Source organism: Meles meles, chromosome 19 (genome assembly GCF_922984935.1).
Source record: "Meles meles chromosome 19, mMelMel3.1 paternal haplotype, whole genome shotgun sequence".
Lineage (NCBI taxonomy): Eukaryota > Metazoa > Chordata > Mammalia > Carnivora > Mustelidae > Meles > Meles meles.
The window spans coordinates 47951900-47971259 of NC_060084.1; the positions used below are offsets into that span (position 1 = coordinate 47951900).

General features: G+C 42.5%; 1 protein-coding gene across 14 annotated transcripts in view; it reads left to right on the forward strand.

Annotated features, from left to right (window-relative positions):
- The window catches only part of LOC123930849 (zinc finger protein 45-like), a 156542-nt gene extending 139355 nt beyond the window's left edge, over window positions 1–17187 (forward strand). For 7 of the 14 annotated variants that reach the window (XM_045987263.1, XM_045987264.1, XM_045987262.1 and 4 more), the window contains 2 exons: window positions 10548–10664; window positions 14554–17186. In XM_045987263.1, coding sequence (XP_045843219.1) covers window positions 10548–10664; window positions 14554–16676 — 2240 coding nt within the window. In that variant the 3' untranslated portion in view covers window positions 16677–17186. The other 7 variants (XM_045987253.1, XM_045987255.1, XM_045987252.1 and 4 more) reach the window with 7 other exon arrangements.
- Window positions 17188–19360: the final 2173 nt, after the last annotated feature.

Genomic DNA, 19360 nt, shown 5'->3' on the forward strand with positions numbered 1-19360 from the left:
ACAGTGTCATGCGATTTACTTCATCTTTCTTGGTCTGGTTATTCTCATCTTACAAGTAGTGTATCTGGTAGTGGTCCCTTATCATTTTACAGGAATTCGTAAAATGACAACAGCAGCCTTGTGAGGTAGATAATGCTATTATTATCTTTTTAGGGGAAGTGATGACAAAGAATGAAGTTTCATCCCATTTATACAGTCAAGCGGTTACAAGCTTTCTATACCATTATGTTTTTAAACACTGGATACATGCAGTCCAACCACTAGATCTATGTATTCTTAAGATATAACAATAGCTTTTCTTCGTATAAGAGGACTTGACTACACCATATGCTGCAAATTGTTTGATAAATGTATGCGAAAATTTACTTGGGAATCATGTCTTAGGTAATTGACTTTATCTGAGGGAGTAATGAAATGTATCTTATCTCCCTGCTAGCAGATCTGCAGTTCAGAGAAAAGCATCTTGGTTCAACCCCCACAGTGATGGGGACACTGGATTATTTTCTCATACATTTACATTTAAAGGGGAAAAAAACCCCGACTCATTTTATTTTTTAATTGTTTAATTTAAAGCCCAGACCTCTGAAAAGCACGTCTGGATTTTAAACTTGTTAAGAAGCTTACTTAGCTTACACGTGCGTCTAAAGGTTAGAGAAAAGATCCCAAAAGCCTTGGGTTTCTTGCGGAAAAGCTCTAAGAAAAAGGGCAGGGAAAATGCATCTTTTGGACAAGGAAAATTCCTTTTTTTTTCTTTTTCATTTACTCTTGTTGAGCTTACCTTGTTTGCCCAACACTTACAGCTGGTAAGAGGCAGAACTGCCATTTCAACCCAAGGTGTTAGAGCCTCAAGTCTATGTTTTTAATCTCGATGTTGTACATTAAAAAAAAAAAACACATAGAAAATAGTTCTGTATATGGTTTGAGGAATTTTTTTTCTAATAGGTTTGGAAGATCATTTGAGCCTTTATATTTTATATTCTCATTATAGCAAAATGTATGCCCATTATAGAGAGATTAGGACTTACAAAAATATAAAAAGGAAAGAGTAGGAATCACCCATAATCTCAGGATTTAGACATCACCACTGTTAACATTCGTAATGCATTTACACATTGGTGTGGTTCTACAAATGGTATTTCTTTCTTAAATTTTATTATTTTGGGACTTTATTCCAAATAAATAGGGATTTATTATTATGGATAAGCCCAAATGTACACAGAGAAAATAGTGTAATGCGCCCTCCCATCAGTCACCTGCAGCCCTTGTCAACATTTTGACGAGGCATGGAGCCCAATGCAGGCATGAACTCATGATCCTGAGATCAAGATCTGAACTGAGATCAAGCGCCAGATGCTTCATGGATGTACGATATTGATAATATTTTAATCATCATAAAGCAAAGTTACTAAGCCATCCACCCCTCATTCATGTTTCCCATCATCTGAGGATAATATTTATTTTTTACAGGTTGGTCATGAGTCAGGTCGAGTTTCCAGTGCCCTTATGTGTATTTATCAAGATGTTCCTCATCTTAATCCTATTGTTATCTCCATTTTACAAGTGAAAAAAAGGACAGAGTCCACAGAGTAAGTGGCAGGATTAGTATTTTAATCTAGGCAGCCTGATTCCAAGTCTGTAGTCTTTTACACATTGCTTTTATTAGCATACAAGGCAAAACCCCACAAGATGTCTTATTGGAGCAAAGAATATTTAAGCTGTGGGGAAGACCGCACCCTGGAAGTGAATGGAGCAGGTGGGTATGACCTAATGAGCAGCAGATATGATGAGGCTTTAAAAAAAATTTTTTTAATCTTTGGAAAGATTTAATTTATTTATTTGACAGAGAGAGACACACAGCAAGAGAGGGAACACAAGCAGGGGGAGTGGGAGAGGGAGAAGCAGGCTTCCTGTTGAGCAGGAAGCCCATTGCGGGACTCATCCCAGGACCCTGGGATCACAACCTGAGCCGAAAGCAGACTCTTAACTGAGACACCCAGATGCCCCTCCAAGAGGCTTTTCATGAGAATACAAGGTATTCACTACAGCTGGGCATGAATACAAAGTGGATTTGAGGAGGGAAAAAATATGGAAGGTTCCTGTTCATGTCACTTGCTAAAGCATTTGGAACTTCTCTTGAGGGCACTGGATAGAAATGCAGGTGAAAATAACTGAATTTGCATGTTATGCTGTATCTCTCTGGCATCAGGGAGGAAAAAAATGATTGGAATGAAATATCTGTTCATGTTGATTATACAAGATGTGGCTAACGAGAGATTAGCACTCAGGCTCTGATTGTCAAATACCAACTTTTAAAAAAAGATCTTATTTATGTATTTGAGAGAGAGAGAGATCACAAGTAGGCAGGGGTTGGTGAAGCAGGCTCCCCGCTGAGCAGAGAGCCCGATGCGGGGCTCGGTCCCAGGACACTGGGATCATGACCTGAGCCAAAGGCAGAGGCTTTAACCCACTGAGCCACCCAGGTGGCCCTCAAACACCAAATTTTGAAACCTGGCTTTAGCGCTTGCTATTTCAGTAACACGGGCAAATTATTTAACCTTCCTCTGCCTCTGGCTCCTGTGAAGTGAAGGAAATAATAGTATTTACATAAAAAACAAGTTGTGACAAGAGAATCCTGGAGTCTAAAGTGTTTGGGATAGTCCCTGAGAACTTCATGAGAGATATGTGTGTAACAGAAGGAATACATGTTTATTATTGACAGATGGAAACGGAAAGAAGTCTCCATTCTTTTCGCTGCCACAGTTAAGAATTACAGGACAACGAAAGAAAAGTAGAGCAAAGTTTTATTAAAGTACAATTTAAGAGAGGAGCAGGTCAATCAATAGTGACAATGCACCCTACCCCACCCCACAAAACCTCCCAGGTGTGCGCTTATATCGTTTTTTCCCTTTGGGGCTGGAGCTGGGATTGCAACAGTTGAGAGAAAGTCCTGGATTATATAATAATTAGCCAACTACACTGGTGGCCAATGTCAAAGAGGTTACTGTCTATGTTCTCCTCTAGGATTTTGATAGATTCCTGCCTCATGTTGAGGTCTTTCATTCATTTTGACTTTATTTTTCTGCATGGTTTAAGAGAATGGGTAGGAAACTGCATTATTTCTCTTCTGGAGACGGGTCCAACACGGACAAGAGGCGGCTTTCTGTACAAATGCAACGAGCACAACAAACTCAACTCTTCCTCTGTCAGGATATTGTAACCGCAAATCAATTGCTACAGGATGGACAAGAGTGGTCTCTGGGCGGTCCTTGTTTGGCGCTCTCTGTCAGGACATCTAAGGTCCATTCCCTTGTCACTCATGCCTAGCTTCCTGCCCAACCCGTTCAGTAAAGAAGAAATGCGAACATATACTATAGTGGATATATGGATATTTGGGGGGTATTCCTTTCTGCTCCCCATCTTTATATCTTTTAAACATCAGCGCTGTCATATGTTTGAACAAATAATAATTTTTACAGTGACCATTTCATAAAAATCTAATTAACAGTAATGTACTCATCCCTCAAACCCAGAAGTCTCTCGGAGGAATGAAGACAAAAACCCCGGTTGGGAAACTGATCATACAAGTATGCTGAAGTTTGTCTTTTTATTCTGAGTATGTCTAGCTGTCCCCAAAAGCCAAGTTTTGAATTATTTGTGCCACTCACAAAAGTTGATGTCTACAATATATTCTGCCTTCATTGCATTTTGGGGGACTCTCATTCTTTTTTATATCTAAAAAGGGTCTGAAACTGCAAAATAAAGGCTATCGTTTTATTCCTTCTTTGTCTAGTAGTAGTGGGTACAATTTCATTAGTAAAGGATCACGTGATCTGCTTCTGTTACAAACTTTTTCTTTTAAGCCTCTGTTCAAATATTTGCTAAGTACGTTTTGTTTGTCAATGGAAAAAACTCAACTTCACAGGCATCAGAGAACTGCTTTACGTCTGCAAAATGGAAAGCCCTAAAGCGGGTTCTGGAAGTTGCACTTCCCAAACTACTGAGAAGGAGATTCGCAGCGGAGGGAAGAAGGCGTGGCTTAAGGGGGCGGACATAGTTCTTCCTCCTCTTGGCGGATATGGGTAATGTAGTCCTCAACTAACAAGGGGCCCCTCGGGAGCTTGCTCCCCCTCGGGACTTCTGGGAAATGTAGTTCCGGGGCGCCGTGTAGTCGGAGACACTTCCGCCCCGTAAAAGCAAGATCGCCACCATCTTTTCGGTCCGGAGGTGAGTCAGCCTTGTACCCTCACGGCCCCTCCGACTCTTTTCCGTCTGAGCTTGGGACTAGTCGCTACCTAGCCGGCCGTTTTAGGATGGAGAAGTCGCGGCCGCCGGCAGAGGCTGAGCGACGGAGGGCAGAAGTTTGGATTCCCTCGGCTCTCCTCCCCCACTTAACCAAGCAGCGCTGCTACTTCTATCGGTACAATACCTGGCGACTTTTTCTCTGCGCCCCCCTTTCCTCCTCCGTCAAGTAGCGAGAGCGAGAGTAACTCTCGGGTCGAGTTGTGATTCGCAGTAAACGAGACGATACGTGTCCAGGGCTTTGAAAGGGGGCGGCACGGGATAACGGGTTGGCCATTGATAACAGGAGTTCTGTGCCCATTCCCCTTCTGCCTGGAAGCCCCGATGCAGGGAGCGGGGCCGGGGCTCTGGGAGCAATGGCGCGGCCCCGCTGCCAGCCTCCCGGACACCGAGCTCTTCCCGAGCTTTCTCCCTGTCTCCTTCAGCAGCCCCGAGCCTCCCGCGCCAGCGCCCGGGGATGTCCGCTGCAGTTTATCCGCGGGGCAGTCGCCGTCGTGCTGTCCCACCGCGTCCTGCTCTTCGCCGCCCCTGACTTCGGAAAGGGGAGGAAGGACGGACTTCTGGGTGCGTTTTGATGCGTCCTCTCTGTTTTCCGTTCATCTGGTTTCCGTCACTCGGTCAGTGACTTACTAGGGAAATGTTCCAGTATTTGCTGCGTCCACCTGCGGATGTTCCATCTCCTTGTTAATATGTGTGTGTGTAGGTGTGTTTTGTTTTTTGTGTTTTGTTTTGTTTTTGTTTTTTTAACCACACGCACGTGTATTTATTTTTGGAATTTACTATGTTCTACACTTTCTTTTTGCTCTTCTCTGCAGTTTGGTTTTTTGGTTTCCTTTTTTTTTGGGTCTCAGCTGGTTTGGAATAAAAACGGTTGCCTGTCACAGATACTAAATGTAGCCGGCGTGTATTCTCATTCTGAGAAATATAGAAACTAAATCTATACTTGATATTTGATGATGGCACCTCACCACCCCTACCTTTTTTAAACTGGAGGTCAGGTTATTGGTCTGTATTTTGTTACAACAATCCTCGAAATTGGTCCTATCGTTCTTGGGCTTTTTTTTTTTTTTTTTTTCCCTAATTTATTTGACAGAGATCACAAGTAGGCAGAGAGGCAGGCAGAGAGTGAGAGGGGGAAGCGGGCTGGCTCCCTGCTGAGCAGAGAGCCCAAGCGGGCTCAATCCCAGGACCCTGGGATCATGACCTGAGCTGAAGGCAGAGACTTTAACCCACTGAGCCACCCAGCCGCCCCCGCTTTTTTTTAAATAACAAAAACATTACCAGCATATTTACAAGTGTTTTCTTACCATTGCTTTTTTCCAGGTTCGTACAGTTACGATTGTTCTTCATCTTTGTTCAGCTGAAATGCCTTTTTTTTCTCCCTCATGTCAGTAGCCATTTGGTTGAACATAGAATTCAAGTTTGACGATTATTTCCATTCTTCCTTTTGGAGATAGCATTCGGTCCTTTGAGGCCTCCATTCTGTTTCCTTGATTCTCTCAATCAGATTGTCATTTTGTAAGGTAAACTGTATTTTCTTTCTGGGAGTTTTAAGGATTTTTGTTGTTTGCAGTTCTTTTTATTTACTTACAGTTTTTAGTTCTTTACATTCCTGAGTTTCAGCATGATTTGTTTAGGATGTATTTATTTTTTAAAAAATTTTATAGGCGAGGGAGGGGCAGAGGGAGAAGGAAAAAGAGAATCCCAATAGGCTCCATGCTCAGTGCAGACCTCAAAGTGGGGCTGGGTCTCACAGCCCTGAGATCATTATCTAAGCCAAAATCAAGAGTCTGACACTTACTGACTGAGCTGCTTAGGCACCCCAGGAGTGTATTTATTTTTATTTATACTGTTCAGAATTGCTGTATATGAACTCAGCAATTATCTTTTGAAATAGGACCTCTCTGCCATTTCCTCTGTTCTGTTTTCGTCATACTCCTCCCATTGAACAAATTGTTGGAACCTCTCACTCTATCTTCTCTGTCTTGATTTTTCTTTTGCATCTTTCTTTATCTCTGTGCACATGGGATAAAAGGCATTTATCTATAAGTCTTTTTGACTTCACCAGGTAAATTGGCTTGAAATGATTCTTTTTAGAAAGCTGATAGCAGTGTGGATAAAATGTGACTAGGTGGGGGTATGTGCTATGGTGAGTGCTGTGAAGTGTGTAAACCTGGCGATTCACAGACCTGTACCCCTGGGGATAAAAATACATTATATGTTGATAAAAATATAAGAAACAAAAAATTAAAATGTTAAAAAAATGTTACTAGGTGGGCAACAAATTGTAAGTAAGAAGAAATTTATTTGCTTATTTATTTTTAGTTAGATAAGTAAGAAGAAAAATTTTTTTTTAAGATTTTATTATCCATTTGACAGAGACAGAGATCACAAGTAGGCAGAGAGACAGGTAGAGAGGGGAAGGAAAGCAGGCTCTCTGCTGAGCAGGGAGCCCGATGCGGGGCTCGATTCCAGGACCCTGAGATCATGACCAGAGCCGAAGGCAGAGGCTTTAACCCACTGAGCCACCCAGGTGCTCCATAATAAGAAATTTTAAGTGCGAATTAGGATTTTCAGAAAATAAAGATGACTTTCATAGGAGCATTAGTATATGAAGTCCAGATACCTTCCAGGTCTTTTTTGCTGTTGTTGGAAAAGACATGCAGATAGAATTTATGATGCAAAGTATCGTCTGCTTTTTTGCAGCTGCAAGGAAAAGGGCCTCCTGGTTCTTTGAATTTTCCATCTGCCCCTTTAGTCTGTGGAACAACCTTCTGAGGTGAGTAAGATACACAGCTCTTACCTTCATGTGCAGATGATCACAGTGAGGCACGGAAGTTTTTCTTTTAACACCCCTAACGTTATATGGATGGTAAGAATCATTTCGAGGATTTATACCTAGGCCATTGACTTTAGAACCCATTTTTTTTTTTAACCTACATGTTAACAGTACCCTTCACTTCTACATCCTCAGGATGAGCCATTCTTATAGTAGGAATACTGCATTTGGTTGTCCCGGTTCACTGTCCAGTGGCCCCTGGCTGACAGACTTAGGGGTTGGAGTCTGCTCCATGCTCTGCTCACTACGCTGTATGCGGCTTCTGCGGCCTGGAAGTAGGAGAGCTGTTGTTTAATTTCTGCAGAGATCACGTGGGCTCCCTGGCCTGCATCTCATGGCTTCTTTGTCCTTCCCCAGTTATGCCTTCTCAGGACTCTGACCTTCCCCAGAAAGAGGAGGAGAAAATGACCAAGTTTCAGGTAAGGAATTCTTTTCTGTCTCCTTAGATGTGATTTCATTTCTCACAGATTAGACTCATCTTTCTCCTCTTTGGAAAAGTTAACGGAAAACCACAGATTTTGAGTGCGTGTTGTATGCCAGGCTATGTGTGTGCGTGTGTGTTTAGTTTTATCTCTATTGTTTCACAAGACAGTTTTTGAAAAAGTAATAAAAATTTGAAATAGACCAAAAGAATTTACAGTACTACCTTGCTCATTGGCCAACTCTTTATACTTTACTTTATGCCTTTTTCACTTGCATTTGTAACTTTATATTTGTAGTATTGCAAGTGATGGGATACATAGTTGATCCTCAAATAATGCAAGTGTTAGAGACCCTGACCTCCTTGAAAATCCGCATGGAACTTTTGACTTCCCAGAAGCTTAGCTCTTAGCTTACTGCTGATCAGAAGCCTTACCAATAACATCAACAGTTGATTAACACATATTTTATATGTTCTCTGTATCTTATATTGTATCTTAGAATAAAGTAAACTAGAAAAAGAAAATATTATCAAGAAAATTGTAAGAGAGTATCCATTTATAGTGCTGTAAAAAGATCAAACCCTTCTTGTTAAAGAATCACCTGTACTTAGATACGTTAGAGAAAGGCTTAATCACTCTTTTATCAAGGTTAGTAAGGTAAGGGGTGCCTGGGTAGCTCAGTGGGTTAAGCCTCTGCCTTCGACTCAGGTCATGATCTCAGGGTCCTGGGATCAAGCCCCGCATCGGGCTCTTTGCTCAGCGGGGAGCCTGCTTCCTCCTCTCTCTCTGCCTGCCTCTCTGCCTACTTGTGATCTCTTTCTCTCTCTCTGTGTCAAATAAATAAATAAAAATCTTAAAAAAAAAAAGATTAGTAAGATAAGGAAAAACCACATTGGAATAGGAGTGAAAAAAAATGGGGTGTCAAGGCAAATTTATGACAAAAGTAATGATCGTTAATGAGTAAATATGTGCAAATGTTAACAAAAGCTTTCTAATTATTCATTTCACTTAGATTGTCCTATTTGGTCAGAGTCTAGAGATTCAGGAATACTTGTACTCTCTTGCATGAAAGGTGAATTGGGAAAACCTTCTGGGAGGGAAATCTGCCACTGTGCTTTGAAAATTTTGAAAGTGTTTATTCTGTGGCTTTGCAGTTGCTACTTTTAGCTAAGGTCTCAGTAACAGGATCTCTGCAGCACTGATTAAAATTAAAAAATCTGGGGCCATCTGGGTGGCTCAGTTGGTTAAGCAACTGCCTTCGGCTCAGGTCATGATCCCAGGGTCCTGGGATGGAGCCCCGCATCAGGCTCCCTGCTCTTCGGGGAGTCTGCTTCTCCCATTCCCTCTCTTTCTCCTTTTCCCCCTGCTTGTGCATTCTCTTCTCTCTCTCTCTCTTTCTCTTGCTGTCTCTCAAATAAATAAAATCTGGAAAAAAAAATCGAAGATCTGTAACTATATGTGATTTGGATGTTGGAAGATATATCATCAATTCTAAGGGAAGTGAAACTCTGTGGTCATAAAATGGAATGAGACACTATGACGATGGTGACTGTTCAGGTTTATTGAGCAGTTAGCTACATGCTAGGCACCATTCTACGTGCTTTACAAATACTCATGTAATGTTCTCAAACAATTTGTGGTACAGACATCATTAAAGAGAAGTGGAAATGGAGATAGTGGGAAGGTAAGGAATTTCCCCAAGGCCCTAGAAGTAAAACTCTGACATTTGAGCTTAGAGCCTTCGCCAGCTGTGAATGCTGCGTGTGGATGCGGCACGCATGTTGAAACCACGGAAGAGCTGTGTGCTTGTCCTGGGAGGGCTGCCCAAGGCCTGTGAACGCTGCTGACGTTACGAACAGCGACAGAACCCAAGCCTTGTGGGGTGCTCGGGAGGGACAGTGATGGGGGACACTAAAATCTGCCTGGGCTCCCTCCAAAATGGCAACCGTTTTTTTGGGTAATCCTCTTTATCCTCCTCCGTGCTGCCCCTTTTCCAGTGGAGCTTGTGGGATTGAGGTTGTGTGTGTTTGATGTGTAGGAGGCCGTGACGTTCAAGGACGTGGCGGTGGTCTTCACCGTGGAGGAGCTGGGGCTGCTGGACCCCACCCAGAGGAAGCTGTACCGAGACGTGATGCTGGAGAATTTCAAGAACCTGGTCTCAGTGGGTGAGGACAGGGGCCCCATGACACCCCCTTGAGAGTCAGTGTCCTTAGTTGTTCAAAGCTTTGGACCTTTTGAATTAATTCCCTGACCCTGAAGACTCAGGTTTTTCTAATCCCTAGGACTACAAGCATAAGTTTTCCTTGTCTTTCTGCTCAGGTAAAATTCTGTCCAGGGGTTATTTTGCCCCGAGGTGACATTTGGTAATGTCTGGAGACGGGTTTGATTGTTGCAGTTGGTCGGGGGAGGGACTCTACTGGCCACCGATGTTGCTAAACCTCCTCCGGTGCACAGTTCAACCTCCAGGACAAAGAATTAGCTAGTCCAGAATATCAGTGGTGCCCCAGTTGAGAAACCCTGTTTCAACTAATTACAAATGGGAAACATAAATATAAATTGGCTTTTATACTGTGTCTTGCAAGTACTTTTTCAAATTGTGGTTGTGACCATTGGTGGGTCATGTCATTAATTTAGTACCCTGTGCCGGCATTTGTTTTTTTTTTCAATAAAGTAGAATAAGGATAGAAACTATTGCAGCAAAAACTGACCATTTGCGGTGAGTGGTGTGAGAGTATCAGAAGTAGGGTAAGAACAGACACTGGCTAAATCTAATTTTATCTCTATCTGGACATGAACTAGGTCATGGCCTAAATTTGCCTATTACAGTTTATGATTAGAAAAGTTCCAGAAAAAAAAAAAAAAAAAAAAAAAAAAAAAAGGAAAGTTCCAGAAATACCACTTTAAAGTTTCTGAGAGTTGTAGAACTTGGACAGAAATACATTTTAGCCGTGTGTGTATCTTAGAGGTGTATATCTGCCCTTTCATAGGACATCTTCCCTTCAAGCCAGAGATGGTTTCTCAGTTGGAAGCAGAAGAGCTTTGGATGATGGAAGGAGAACCCCAAAGAAGTGTGACCAGTGAGGACCACATGGCTGTTCCTTCAGGTACCAGCTAATCTGCGTCTCACCACATTGTGCTTACCACACTTGTCTGAGCTCTGTCCTCTCTTCTGCACTGGGACAGCAGCCTCCACGTTGGTCTCCCTGCCTTCTCTCTTGCCCTCCTGTCATCTGTTCTCCACATAGTACCAGAGTGATTCCTTAGAAAGCGAGTGAGGTCTTGCCATTCCCCTGCTGAAAAGCCCTCCAAAGACTTCCCGTTTCGCTCAGAGCTCTCACAGTGGCCTACAAGACCCTCCCCGGTCTGGATTCCTCACCAGGTTCCTTTTTGATCAGCCTTGCTTTGACCCTGGCTTAGGTCATTCCTGGCTCCCCTGGGGCATTTTCTCTGCTGCTTCCGGGCCTTGGACCAGCTTCCCCTCTGCCTGGGCCGAGAGTCTGCGGCCACTCCCTTGCTAAGGTCTTCGCTCGGATTTCATCTGCGTCCACTGGGCCTTCTGTGTCTGCCCTTTCAAACCTCATCCTCTCTGTTCTCCATCCCCTCACCCTGCCTTATTTTGTGTCTGAGTACGGATCACCTCCTGACCTACCAACACATTTTTGTTTACTAGCTCACCATCTATCTTCCCTTGAAGTAGAGTTTGGCAGTTTTAATTTGATGTGTCTACTCAAGGCCTTGGATGGCCCTTCTGCATAGGAGGTGATCCTCTGCACTTGTTAAATGATTAAGTTATTTAAATAGTCACAGTCCTTGTAGAAGTGAGCTATGATACCAGCCTTTCCCGGGTGGGAAGAATGCCTGGTTCATGTCCCCAGGCACCGATTTCTTTCCCACCAAGCCTTTCACTGCCTACCCCACCCCTCTTTCTCCTGCCCTGTCCCTCTTCATTTTTTACCTCACTTTCCCAGCTCCTTTCCTTTCTTTTTAATTTACATATTCCTCAGTTCTACTCATTTAGAAATTAACAGCTGAATATTCGCAGGGGTGCCTGGGTGGCTCAGTGGGTTAAGTCTCTGCCTTTGGCTCAGGTCATGATCTCAGGGTCCTGGGATCGAGTCCCGCATCGGGCTCTCTGCTCAGCAGGGAGTCTTCTTCCCCCTCTCTTCCTCTGCCTGCCTCTCTGCCTGCTTGTGATTTCTGTCTGTCAAATAAATAAATAAAATCTTTAAAAAAAAAAAACAAAAACAAGAAGCTCAATATTCCCAGAGCAAGTAAATTCATATGCTCTCCCTCTGCTTGAAAAACGAAACAGAGAAGCCTGTCTGCGAGTGTGATAAATTAGGTGACAAATTCTGTAATTTATGGATACGGACCCTTGTAACTATTTTGTCCCCATCCACATAATACAAGATAACTGCCCCATTGCAGGATTCTTTTTTTTTTTGAGAGAGAGAGAGAGAGAGCACATGCAAGCAGAGGAGGGGAGGGGAGGGGAGGGAGAATCTCCATGTTGAGCCTGCTGTGGAGCTTGATCCCACAACCCCGAGATCATGACCTGCAGCGAAATCAAGAGTTGGTTGCTTAACCGACTCAGCCATCCAGGCGACCCCCACCCCCATCTCAGAATCCTTAATTTCAATGAAATCTAACGTCCCTTTTGTCACATACATGAACATATTCACAGGTTCCAGGGATTAGGGCATGGACATCTTTAGGGGGACATTTGATTGGCCTACCACAAGAAATGTGTACATATGTGTTGAGACTTTTTAAAGCTTATATTATTAGAATGTAACTTTACATTTAAGCAAATTAATTATTGAGGACTTGGTACTGCCGCTTCCCCCACCCCAAACATTTTTTTTTTTTTTTAAAGATTTTATTTATTTATTTGACAGAGAGAGATCACAAGTAGGCAGAGAGGCAGACAGAGAGAGAGGGGAAAGCAGGCTCCCCACTGAGCAGAGAGCCCAATGCAGGGCTTGATCCCAGGACCCTGAGATCATGACCTGAGCTGAAGGCAGCGGCTTAATCCACTGAGCCACCCAGGCGCCCCACCACCCCAAACATTTTCATTCATTTTTAGCCACGATCCTCAGTCATATATTTTACATCTTAACCTAGCATCGGTGTAACGTATGTATGTATTTATGTGTGTATTTGTAGCTGAAACAAGCATTTCGTATAGCGTTATCCTTACCATTTGTGATAAGCTTTTCATGTTCTTGTTTCTTTTTTTTTTTTAACTATTTTCAATTTATGGAATTGGTTTCATAGTTCATTAATGCATCCCAACAATTCGAAAAATTCTACTACAGTGGAGATAACGTCACGAAGAAAACAAAACCCATGTTTTCTTTTTCTTTTTAAAAAATATTTATATTCTGGATTTTATTGAATCTAAGACTACCTTGATTATAATATGTATTATTATTTCACATACCACTAAGAGAAAAACTGTTCTAACTAGACTGATAACATATGTGTGGATATTAGAGATATTAAAGGGGAAAATTATGAAACATTTAAATAATGAAATTTGATATATGTATGGAAGCATTATGAACACTTGCTCTAGAAAGATAAGCTAATACATAATGTGTGTGTTTACTGGTCAGCTACCACAGTCAGAGTGTTAACAGCATGATTTTCCCAAATTGGCAAACAACGCAGGGTTAAATTTCAAACAAAAAAATATATAGTATTCTGTGGAATTAACAGTATTTGTGGTTCTTGGAAAATATTTTGGATATTTTCCAAAATATCCAAATACTTTGTCTCTATAACCCTGATTGTTGGATCTCACTGCCTGCCCTTAGACATAAAACAAGCAGATTGATGTCTTCAACCCTCTTCTCTTTACATTTTTATTCTGTTTCTAGGCTACAGAGACATTTATTTTCTTGGTCCTCAAATGGGGGTTGTTGTTTTCTCCGAATATTATTTACCTTGCGTTTGAAGCAGGGAGGATATATCAAAACCTGGATTTACTGATCAAAATTGCTTGAAAGATTTTGGACAAAACGTATGTTTTCTTCATAACATACGCTCTAGTGGGTCTAAGAAGACAAGAAAAAGTTAGGAAGTATACAGTAAGCCAAATAATATTTGCTGCAGGGAAAAATAAAGCAGGATCAGCCAAATGCAGAGAATCAAAGGTGTTACGGGAGTGGGGAGGAATTATTTTATATTGGGGGATGAGGAAGGCCTTACCCAACTGAGCACCATTTGAGTGAGGACCTAAAGAGACTGAATGAAAAAACCAAGCCTTTGGACCTTCTGGGAGAGTTTAACTCCCCTCTTCCTCTTCAGGGTGGCCTTTGCAAGTGCACTGTGCGTTGCTGCTTTCTTTCTCCCAGGGTCTTTCTCGGTTGGACAAATTAGTTTTCCCTTTGTCGTTTCTTTCTAGAGCCCTGAATTACTACTATGAATGTTAGTATTCCAACCACTTCCCAGATTTACTCTTGGACGAGAATTCCTGCCAGGACCTAAAATATTATTTTCTCCCCTCCAAGTACTAAACAGGCCCGATCCTGTTTAGCTTCTGAGATCAGACGAGACTATGTGCATTCGGGGTGGTATGGCTGTTTCTGCCTACGATTTGAGCTTTTGTAACCTAACCAGTTAGAATCCCTCTTGTGATAAGCCTACTGAGGAAAAGGTGAGGAGACTTTTAATTGATGTTATTATAGGATGGAGTGTGGATTGTCTCTGTGGCCTGTAGCCATTTGATTTCAAACTTCTAGCTCTCATACTAAATTATGAAATTTATGGTCTGAATGGGTCGCATTTATGCTTAGTGGATAAGTCTGTTGACCCCATTCTTTGCTTCCACTTGCATGGAAAAACATAAAAGGATAAATGATGTTGTACAGACATGACTCTCCCCCTGGTTTATTGAGGCCTTATCCCATTGCCTAGATGTGGAATCCTGTCATTTTTCTACCAAAGCATTTGCTTGTCCTCATCTCTGAATATTGCTTTTTCTTACAGGCAGGAAGAATCAAAATGAGATGGAGGCCCTTCGGAAAGTTGCACTGAAATACCTTTCCCATGAAGAACTATCCTGCTGGCAAATCTGGAGACAGGTTGCAAGTGACTTAACCAGGTGTCTTCAGAGAAAGCATTCCCAGTTCCCACACGGTGATTCCATTCAGGTTTCTGAACATGAAAATAGCGTCATGAATCATAAAGGAAATGGCTCCACTTGCACTGCCAGTCAAGAGTTGTCAGTTTCAAGAACCCAGGATGCCTGTGGGAACACATCCCTGCGTGAGTCACAGAATCAGAGCGGAGGTCTGCAAGTTCATGGGAAAAATAACCGGCATATGTGTGAAGCCTTCATGAAGAGCTCGCCCGGCAGTGATCACAGTAACCCTGACACAGAACACAAACCTTACAAGTTCAACACATGTGGCAAGAGCACAAGTGATGGCTTCATTCCCCACGTAGCCCCAGGAGAAGAGTTCCATCCATGTCATGAGTGCGGAAAGGGCGTCGGGTATAGCTCCGCGCTTCCACGTCATCAGAACGTTCGCACAAGGGAGAAATGCTCTGGTCAGGGCTCTCACCTGCAGACCCATCAGAGAATTCGCTTGAGAGAAAAACTCAGTAAACGTCGTGGATCTGATGCTTGCTTTAGTAAGAGCTCCTTTCATCAGCTTAACCACACGGGGGAGAAGGCCTATAGGTGTGACAGTTGTGGCAAGGGATTCAGCAGCAGCACAGGCCTTATCATACATTACAGGACTCACACTGGAGAGAAACCTTATAAATGTGAGGAGTGCGGGAAATGCTTTAGTCAGAGTTCAAACTTTCAGTGCCACCAGAGGGTCCACACCGAAGAAAAACCATATAAATGTGAAGAGTGTGGTAAGGGCTTCGGTTGGAGTGTTAATCTTCGCGTTCATCAGAGGGTCCACAGGGGGGAGAAACCCTATAAGTGTGAGGAGTGTGGGAAGGGCTTCACTCAGGCTGCACACTACCACATACATCAGAGGGTCCACACTGGGGAGAAGCCTTACAAATGCGACGTCTGCGGTAAGGGCTTCAGCCACAATTCACCACTAATATGCCATCGGAGAGTCCACACTGGAGAGAAACCGTACAAATGTGAGGCGTGTGGGAAAGGCTTTACCCGCAATACAGATCTTCACATCCACTTCCGAGTTCACACGGGAGAGAAACCCTACAAGTGTAAGGAGTGTGGGAAGGGCTTCAGTCAGGCTTCTAATCTTCAAGTCCATCAGAATGTCCACACGGGGGAGAAACGATTCAAATGTGAAACATGTGGGAAGGGCTTCAGTCAGTCATCAAAGCTTCAAACCCATCAGAGAGTCCACACTGGAGAGAAGCCATACAGATGTGAGGTGTGTGGTAAGGACTTCAGTTACAGTTCCAATCTGAAACTGCACCAAGTGATTCACACTGGAGAAAAACCATATAAATGTGAGGAGTGCGGGAAGGGCTTCAGTTGGCGATCAAATCTTCATGCTCATCAGAGAGTCCACTCTGGAGAGAAACCCTATAAATGTGAGGAGTGTGATAAGAGCTTTAGTCAGGCTATAGATTTTCGGGTACATCAGAGAGTCCACACTGGAGAGAAACCCTACAAATGTGGTGTATGTGGTAAGGGCTTCAGTCAGTCCTCTGGTCTTCAGTCCCATCAGAGAGTCCACACTGGGGAGAAGCCATACAAGTGTGACGTCTGTGGAAAGGGTTTTAGGTACAGTTCACAGTTTATATACCATCAAAGAGGCCACACTGGAGAAAAACCTTATAAGTGTGAGGAGTGTGGGAAAGGCTTCGGAAGGAGCTTGAACCTTCGCCATCATCAGAGGGTCCACACGGGAGAGAAACCCCATATATGTGAGGAGTGTGGTAAGGCTTTCAGTCTCCCCTCAAATCTTAGGGTCCATTTGAGTGTCCACATTAGGGAAAAACTATTTAAATGTGAAGAGTGTGGTAAGGGCTTCAGTCAGAGTTCACGTCTTCAGGCCCATCAGAGAGTCCACACAGGAGAAAAACCATACAAATGTGATGTCTGTGGTAAGGACTTCAGTCACCGTTCACGTCTCATGTACCACCAGAAAGTCCACACTGGCAGAAATCGTTAGAAGTGAAGACCGTGTTAATGGCTTTGGTCAGGACGCATATCGTGTGTTTGGAAGTCTGTGCTGGTAGTAAACTGTCAAGCATTGAGAGTGGAAAGGGATTTCTTCAGATAGAATCTTTCTAACAAATCCACTAAAACGATGACATGGAACCATAATAATAGGAATAGAACTAATATTCAGGGAAGGAATGGCTTGCAGTCCTCTTGGCAAGATCCAAGTGATATAAATGGTCTTTAAGAGTGAATATATGCCAAAAAAAAAAAAGTGAATATATGCCTAAGGATAAGGTGTGAAAAGGATATTTGCCATATACTAGCTAGTTGGCGGGGGGGGGGGGGGGGGTCAGGGAAGTTTTTAAGATAATTTTCCCTTTAACTTACATTTTATACTTATTTACAGTGACTTTTATTTTTACTGAAGCTGTAAAGCTATGAAAAATAAATAAAATTACTAAAATTTCCTGTAACCAAGAACTCATAATATGATTGCTCTATTTCCTATGGTATATTGGGTTAGAATTAGGGAATAGGTCCCCAGTGATGAATCTTTGATGTTCAGCAGTAAATTCGTATCTGCTGCAGGTGTATGTAAAAGAATGGTCATTGTGTCATTGTTTATAATAGCAAACATAGAAACCATCAAATGGATTGCCGAAGTATTTTATGATTTATTAATCCAGTGGAACACTATGCAGACATCAAATGGGAAAAGGTAAATTTGTAGTTAAGTATGTTGGAAGATAACCGGCATATATTAACCTGAAAAAATAAAGCATGGGATTTTTCTGTGATCTCATTTAAAAAAAAAAAGTGTAGATAAAAAGATACTTAGTTCTAACTAGTTATTGGTAAATGATGAGATTTTGCTTCATACTTATTTTTACATTTCTTTAAACTTACTGTTTTGAAATAATCTCAAACTTTGCAAAAAATGTGAGGCTTGATCTCACAACCCTGAGATCACGACCTGAACCAAAATCAAGAGTTGGACATTTAACTGACTGAGCCACCTAGGTGCTCTCTACCACCAGTTCTGAATTCAAATCATAGTGTTCTTTCTAGCCTTCGCCAATGACAAATTGCATCTTTGTTCTCCAAGAATAAAAAAAAATTTGGCTCCCAGTATCATCCACATATTTACTGGAGAGTGTAAACATGCACCTGACTACAACTTAGGGGTTCTATTCATGGAAAACGAACAGGGTATTGGGTAACTAGTGCCAGAGGTGATTTGAATGGCATAGTGTTTGCACCATAACTTTTCCCTTTCTCAGGGCATTGACTCTTTAAACCAGGTAAAATCTCATAGGACCGTGAAGAGAAGTAAAAGAAAAATCCAAAGATGGGCATATCCCAGTGAGAACGCACTGGACAGCGATTCCTTGCTGATGCTAGTGGCTAATGGGAAGGAATGGTTCCTTGTGAAGGGCCGGTTGGGGAGCACGTGCAGCCATTGGCCAGCCCTGCATTACATCATCAGCTGTTCACCTCCCATTTTCCCTATAATAATTCTCAGAGTGGGTGTGACAATTCTCAGGCCATCAAGGACCACAGTGCTTCACTGCTTCTTGAGAGAAAAGTATTTTAGGAGAAACTAAAGTTAAAAAGACCAAACCGGAATATTGTTTACAAAGCAGTTTATTGTAATTAAAAAGCAGACTCCTGAACTAGACTTTGGTTCAGCCATTTGCCAGTTGAGTAACTGCAAACAAGATGCTTAACCTCTCTATTCCTCAATTTGCTTGCGTGTTCAGTGTGGATGATAATATCTCTTCTGTTGTGAGGTTGGAAACTTTATGCATGGCATATAGTAAGAGCTGTACAGTATTTATTATCTTCAATAGATAAAATTATTACTGTATGTATTATGAAATTCTAAGCCAGGGAATAGTAAACTATAGGTTGCTGGCCAAGTACAGCCTCTATCTTATTTTTGTATGACTGAGAGCTGGAATTGCACACTTGTAAAGAATTTTAGGGAGCGCGGCACCTGAGTGGCTCAGTGGGTTAGGCCTCTGCCTTTGGCTCAGGTCATGATCTCAGGGTTCTGGGATCGAGCCCCGTGTCAGGCTCTTTGCTCAGCAGGGAGCCTGCTTCCTCCTCTCCCTCTGCCTGCTTCTCTGCCTATTTGTGATCTCTCTCTGTCAAATAAATAAATAAAATCTTAAAAAAAAAAATTTCAGGGAGGAAAAAAAGGTAAAAAAAATTGTAAGGAGAAAGCAAAGAATATGCTACAGATAATGTGTATGGACTGCAAACCCTAAAATATTTATTTTCTGGCCCTTTAAAAAAGAGATTTATTTTAGAGAGTGAGCGTGCACACAGAGTGGGGAGAGGAGTTGCAAAGGGAGAGGGAGAGATGGTCCCAAGCGGACTCTGCACTGAGTGTAGAACCTGATGCTGGGCTCGATTTCCAGACCCTGAGGTCACGACCTGGGAAAAAACCCGAGGGTCAGATGCTTATCCCACTGTACCACCCAGGCGCTCTATAAAATTTTTTTTTTTTAATAAGTAAAGAAGGAAAAGAAACAGAAAACAAATGCTATTATCAGCAGGGAACACACAGAACTGCGACAGTTTGTACATTGAAGAGGGTAAAAAGTGGCAGCCCAGAGTAAGTGCTGAGGATTCCGGGAAATGTAGTCAGCCAGCGTCCGGAAGTTAGAGCTACTTCCGTTCCCGCGG